The sequence below is a fragment of the Varanus komodoensis genome, unplaced genomic scaffold, assembly GCF_004798865.1.
Source record: "Varanus komodoensis strain SLA01 unplaced genomic scaffold, ASM479886v1 scaffold103, whole genome shotgun sequence".
In the NCBI taxonomy this organism is placed as follows: Eukaryota; Metazoa; Chordata; class Lepidosauria; order Squamata; family Varanidae; genus Varanus; species Varanus komodoensis.
The window spans coordinates 474,636-481,053 of NW_025335283.1; the positions used below are offsets into that span (position 1 = coordinate 474,636).

General features: G+C 58.4%; 1 protein-coding gene across 2 annotated transcripts; it reads right to left on the bottom strand.

Moving 5' to 3' along the window:
* Positions 1-411: 411 nt before the first annotated feature.
* HPCAL4 (hippocalcin like 4) lies at positions 412-3,331 on the bottom strand. Of its 2 annotated transcripts, XM_044419445.1 has the most exons (3): positions 3,170-3,331; positions 2,602-2,817; positions 412-609 (listed from the first exon to the last, which is right to left on the bottom strand). In XM_044419445.1, the coding sequence occupies exons 1-3, from the start codon at positions 3,329-3,331 to the stop codon at positions 412-414; spliced, it is 576 nt and encodes a 191-aa protein (XP_044275380.1). The 2 variants fall into 2 exon arrangements, with proteins under 2 accessions (XP_044275380.1, XP_044275381.1); XM_044419446.1 differs by lacking the exon at positions 2,602-2,817.
* Between the last annotated feature and the right edge of the window lie 3,087 nt (positions 3,332-6,418).

The window sequence follows — 6,418 nt, forward strand, 5'->3', positions numbered from 1 at the left end:
TGAAAACTGTGTTGGGGGAACCAAAGGGGAGAGATGTTCTTCCCCCAGACCAAAAGCTGCCGCTGAGTTTCAGGGCCACACACCTTGGGGACTGCAAGAACTTGCCCTGGCTGCATGGTGGTTTAGGCAGGCCATCAAAAGGTAAGCGTGGCCTTGGGAATGCTGTGCATCCCGGGAGGGAGGGAGAAGCTAGGAGGAGGGGAAGGCCTGAGGGGCAGAGGGCGATCAAAGGACGCAGGCCTGTGCCAGCTGCGCGGGACTCCTGAGCTGTGCGCAGGAGCCGGGACATCCACCCGGGCACTCAGGTGGGCCATGCACCAGCGGCACCTCCACCCCCGGATGGGGGTCTGTGGGTCTGGGCAGGGGCCAAGGAATGCAGGGCTGGGGGAGCGGGGGGGACATGTGGCCCCTCTACTTCTGCGACTCGCACTGCAGTAGCAGGACAATGGAGGGGTCGCCCTTGGCGGCTTCCTTGAACTCTTCCAGGGTGATCTGGTCGTCCTTGTCCTTGTCCATCTTGGTGAAGATCCTGTCGACGCGCTGCTGCGGCGTCAACCCATCCTGGTTCATGCGCATCATGATGACTGTCCCCACCATCTTGTAGATTGCCTGAAAGCAGCAGGAGAGACGGGGCGTTTCTCTCTGGCTCCCCACTGCCCCCCCCGTGCCAGAGGCTGCCGTGCGACACACGCGCGTGTGCCGAGCGCCACGTGTTGGGGCGCGCGAGCCCTGCTTCCAGGGCAGCTGCTGGGGCCTGAGCCGGCAGCGACTGAGCAGGGAGGGGGTCTCGCGGCATCAGGGGACAGTCCGGCAGAAATGGCGGCCCTGGGCACAGCCGCCGTGCAAGCGGCAAACTGCGTGGGAGGCAAAGCTCGGAATGGAGTCACCGCCAAGACCTTACTCCCTTACACAAATCCTCGGTACAGCCCCCCATACAAAATTCATTCAGTTCTGGACACCTGACCTGAACAAGGATATTACCGAGTTGGAAAAAGTAGAGGGGCAACAAAAATGACCAGGGAATTGGGCTGCAGCAGCTCCCTGTGAGGACTGGCCCCTGCAGCCTGACTGTGCAGCTAGGAAGGAAGGAAGGAAGGAAGGAAGGAAGGAAGGAAGGAAGGAAGGAAGGAAGGCAGGCAGGCGAGTGACAGGAGACTTGGGAGGGGTGTGTAAATCCTGCCTGGTGTGGAGCAAGTGGAGAGGGAGGCTTTCTTCTCCCTCTCCCATACCACTTGAACCCGGGGCCATCCCATGAAGCTGACTGGTGGGAGACGGGGGACAGGGAAAGGAAGTCGTTCTTCATGCAGTGTATGGGTAAACGGTGGAATTCGCTGGCACGGGAAGCGGAGATGGCCAGAGGCGACTGGACAGTTCCTGCGGGGGGGGCTCTGTGGCTACCGGCCTGGCTGGCCGCGTGCTCCCTGCTTCGCCGGGGCGGCCTGCCTGCACACGTCCACTACAGAAAATTTTATTTTCTTAACATAAACAAGTACTTAAGAAGGAATATGAAGCAAAGCAAACTAAAATAGACAAAGCAAAATACAATGAAGAAAGTTGCCAAGGGAATCCTAAACAAATACACATTATATATTCAAACCCCCAAATTTATTCATCTTTCTGTCTTTCAACACTCTGAAAGTTTATCAAAAAAGAATTTGTTAATCTGTACAACAAATATTCCAACAATCTCAATTCCTCTACTGTTTTTTCTTTTCCAAACTTCCCTCAAATACCATTAGCCGTGCTGAACATTCCCATTTATCATTAAATTATTCTAATGGTCTTCTGTTTACATAGCTGGATGTTTCAGATGCAGTGCGCTGTGTGTCGGTGCCATGGTTTTGTTCTTGGTTCCCTTTCTTGTAAGCTGTCCAGAGACGTTTTTAGTAATGGACGGCATAGAACATTTTTAAATAAATAAATGAATGAATGAACTAGTTAACTTTGCCATCACTGCATATTCAGGGAGTCTACTTTTCCATTCTTCAGTTGTGGGAAGAAGCCACTGTGCTGCGGGCAGGAGGTCTTGCACCCATCCTGCTGGGTCCTGTGGGCAGGTGGGTTGCCACTGTGTGTATGGTGCTCTGGACTGGATGTCTGATCCAGCAGGGCTTTTCGTACAATATTTATTAATTTTAATGCTTATGTCCTATCATTGGGAGGTGTAATTTAGAATTTATTAATTCTATTTTCCCTGTTTTGGTTCTATCTTTGTTAACTTATTTTCAGACATTTTTGTTATTCATCTTTGTAGTTGAACATTATATTGTGCTTGTATCGTTCTACGCTGTTGGTTTCAACACACCGTCAGTTGCCCAGAAAGCCTATGGTTAGTGGGGCAGCATACAAATTGAAGGACTGACAGAGGGCCTTGTGCATGGAGGCCTTCATGCCTGCCTGCCTGCCTGCCTGCCTGCCACCTCAGGCCATGCACAGCCGGGGCCCACCATGCGTGGGGCCACTGGCATCGGCAGCTTGCCAGGAAAAGCCCTCCCTGCCTTCCCTTTCACAGGGTGCGTCCCATCCCACGCACAGGCTCTTGATCAGCCCAGCCTCCCACAGCAGCCGGAGGATGCACATCCCCAGGGAACACTCCCATACCTCAATGATCTCCAACATCTCCAAACGTGTTATCTTGCCATCTCCATCCAAGTCATACATCTCAAAGGCCCAGCTCAATTTCTGCTCAAAGCTTCCCCTGGAGGTGACGGAGAGAGCACAAATGAACTCCCGGAAGTCGATCGTCCCATCCCCATTCTTGTCGAACGTGCGGAAAGCATGCTGGGCGAACTTGGAAGCATCACCGTAGGGGAAAAACTGCAGAAGAAAAGGGGAGGAGCAGCCGTAACAAGGCATGATGCCGGCTGCAGGAGACCCGTGGCTGCTTGGTCCAGTATCTTCCAGCAGAGGCTTTGCCAGAGCAGTCACACCGGGGACGGTGCCTGCGCCAGGCAACGGCTGCAAAACAGGCCCCCGAATGCCACAAGGATCCTGCATCCTCGGGTGGCTCCCACAGCTGCTGAACATCCCTAGCGCTGGGAGATACCAGCCACCCGCTGGTCTCTGCGGAGCAGGCGTTGCCGGGGCACCCACGGCCAGGGCTCGGCCCAGCTGCGCTCACGAGAGCCCTGCACGCGCCCCCAGGCCCCATGCTGCCCGGCTGCCGTACCTTGATATAGAGCTGCTGGAATTCTTCCAGGTTGAGGATGCCCGTGGGGCAGTCCTTCAAGAAGCCCTTGTACCACTGCTTCAGTTCTTGCTCATTAAATTCGGTGTTTCTCACCAGGTCATCCAGCACCTCCGGGGCCAGTTTGCTGTTGTGTTTGCCCATGGCTGGTTCTGCAAAGAGCAGCAAGTCAGTGCCCAACGGCCCTGGAGTGCGCAGGGCAGAAACGACTGCCTCTCTCTCCCCATTACGCTCCCCCCACTTCCCTGCAGAATGCCAGGCTGCAAGCCCGTTAGGGCCTCATTCGCCATGAAGTGCCCTGTGGGTGAAGGGCATAAAAGCAAGCAGTCAGAACAGCACCGCAGGGCCGGCCTTGCGGAGGCTCCTGGAGGGAGTGGGCCAAGAGGCATCTTCCAACCCGCACTGCACGAGGCTTGCCAGATCCGGGGCTACAGAAACCAGCAGGCGAACCCATCTGCAGCACGGGCAGAAAGCTCCCCTCTCCTAAGGGCTGCAGGTGGCTGCCGTTCCAGACATGGCGGCATCGGGCTGTGGCCCAAGCATCACTGGCCCTTGACGGCACCCCTGGCTGCCCAGGGTGCAGCTGGGGAAGAAATCCTGGTCCCTAAATTTCTGCCATCTCACCACAATCCCTCCTGTGAGATTTTGCATCAGAATTACAGATTTTAAACTTTTTCACCAGAAAGCACAAGTCAACCCTGTTCAAGTTAGGGTTAGGGTTAGCAAGTCCAGCCCTTCCCCTCTTGCAGGCAGCCCGGGGCGGCTCACGCAGCCTCCCTCTTCTCTTCTCCACTCTCTGTCCCAGAGTGCCAGTCCTGCACTTCCCACTGTCCTCCCTGGCCAGAGATCAAGGGGTCCCTCGGCCCACCTCTCCAGAAGCGAAAAGGGCACTGCCATGTTGCCTGGCGAATGCAGGCACGCGGCTGGGGGGCGAGGGGGAGGCATGCAGTGAGGAGGCCGGCAGATGCCCCATGGCACTGAAAAGCAGAGGCAGTGGCCTCGTCAGGGCGCATGCTCCAAATGCCGAGGCCGCAGTGCCACGACCGGCTGGATCACAGAGTCCGGCAGGCAGCAGCTGGGAGAGCCAGTCTGTCCAGCACTGCGGTCCCAAGGCAGGCCATCTTGCCCCGCTCGGTCTGCTGCCACATCGTATGCAAGGTTCAGCTTCCAGACAGCCTCCAAAGGCAACCCCACACGGCATGCACTGCGGTAATCTACCCCAGAGATCACCAGGCTTTGGTTTACTGGCAGGCTCTCTCTGCCCAGCCTGAGGCACGGTGGGCTCCCTAGGGGTCCCAGGGCCACCTGAGCCTCCAAAGAGCCAACCGTGGCAATGAGCCTCCTCTGGGGCTGACCCAGAAAATGCTTTGCAGATCCACAGCTCACGTCCCAGCTGGGAACATTTCCCAGTTAGCTGCCCCTGAAGTCTGAGAGGCTGCAAAGGGATGGGCAGGTGCCTGGGGCAGATTTTGGAACAGGTAGGGAAAAGCCACCTGCCCCATTGAGCGCCACATCTGTCATCCAGGTGTGCTTGGTGTAGTAAGTCTCCAAAGGGCATGAGCATATCTGGAACCGGGTTGGAGAAGGCTGGAGTAGAGGTGGCGGAGGCTGTCACGGTAGGATGCTGCAGGTCAGCCCTGGAACATGCAAGCACCAAGTGCAGGCCAGCAGGGCTTGGGGCTCCAATGTCTGTGGGGAACACACTCACTTCAGGTTTCAGCCTGAGCTTTCAAGAAACTACTCAGGCTGTAGTTGAACCGGCTTCAGCGATCGGCTCCTACAGATCTCTGGATCTATTCAATCTACCTGTTTATTTAAAACTTTTATATCCTGTCACCACATGCCTCGGCATCTCGACATGTTGCCAAGGGTGCGCTCGCTCGCTCGCTCAGCAGAAGTTATCCGTCCCATTCTGAGGTAATTCATGTCCTGCTCCTAAATTTTCCCGCAGCAGTGACCACCTCCCTTCAGTTTTGTCTGGAGGCGCTCAGCGCTGTCCATCAGGATGCCGCGGATGTTTCCTCGGGCGCCTTCATATGAGCCCTTGTGCAGTTCTGCAGGCAGGCAGACACACATGGGGTGCCGCTGGTCTTCCACGTGCCTCCCGCTGAAAACCGGGACGCTCCAAGAGCAATGCATGATTTTCATGGGCATCAGCAGTGGGTGGGCGAGGGGCCTGGGGGCAGCACTGCTTCCCATTCAGCACGCCTCTGCGTCCTTCTCAGAGCCAGGCCTTTCCCTTCCAACCCCGTAACATGCACAGAAAGTGTTGCTCTGCAGGGCGAAGCATGCGTTCCTTCCTCAGCACCTGCTCACCCTACGCGATGAAGGTCAGCGCACGGCACAAGCGACCCACACTGGCATAGCAAAGAGCTCGGAGGAGAGGAGCCGCTGCAGCGGAGGCCTCTCGCCACCCTCTCCTGGCGGGGGCTGCCTGCGGATACTGGCTGAGGCAAGAGAGGCGTTCTCCGCTGCCAGTCACTGAGAGTGCCCACCCTGCAGCCTGGGCATTTCTGGGAGTGGCGGGTGGCAGAATGCTCTGGTGTGCCCCTTCCGCAGCGCTTGCCCCACATGCCGGAGTTCTCAGGACAGCAGCTTACAACGCTCCAAGGCCACGGCTCTGGGGAAAACACAGGCAGCGAAGCCATTCCAACCAAGCCGGCCGCTGCGGTGCAGAGCCGCATCCAATGAATGGGGGCATGACGCAGGGAAGCCCGTGGCGTCACTGGCGCCAAGCGGCAGGACCAGGCTCTGTGCTCGGGGCCAGGCGGCTGCATCTGCTCCCCAGGCTGGTCCGGCCCTGCTCCCCCGCCACACTGGGACCACTCGGCCCGCCCGCCGTCGGCCAGTGCGCGGCAGCTCAAGGGGACCTGCGGCGAGTCGACAGTGCGCGGAGCCGCCACCTGGCTGCGTCGGGCACGGCGAGTCGGCTCAACGGCTCAAGGCCGTTGCACGTGCGTGCGCTTGGCTACCCACTCGCGCAGCTCGCGAGGGCGCGCGGCAGCGTCCAGCCGCTCTCGGCGTCGCCGGCTGAGCAGGGGAGGAGCGCCCTCCCTGGGCTGGCGCCCCGCCCAGTGGCCAGCCGGGGAGCGCGCGCACCCTCCCCGCTCGTGTCTCCCAGCCCCCGGCAGGCTCGGCCGCCCTGTCCCCGGTGCCGGAGGACGCGTGCGACACCGCGCAGGGCGTCGCTTTGCCGGGCTCGTCCGCCGCGAACGTGACGAGTTGCCTCCA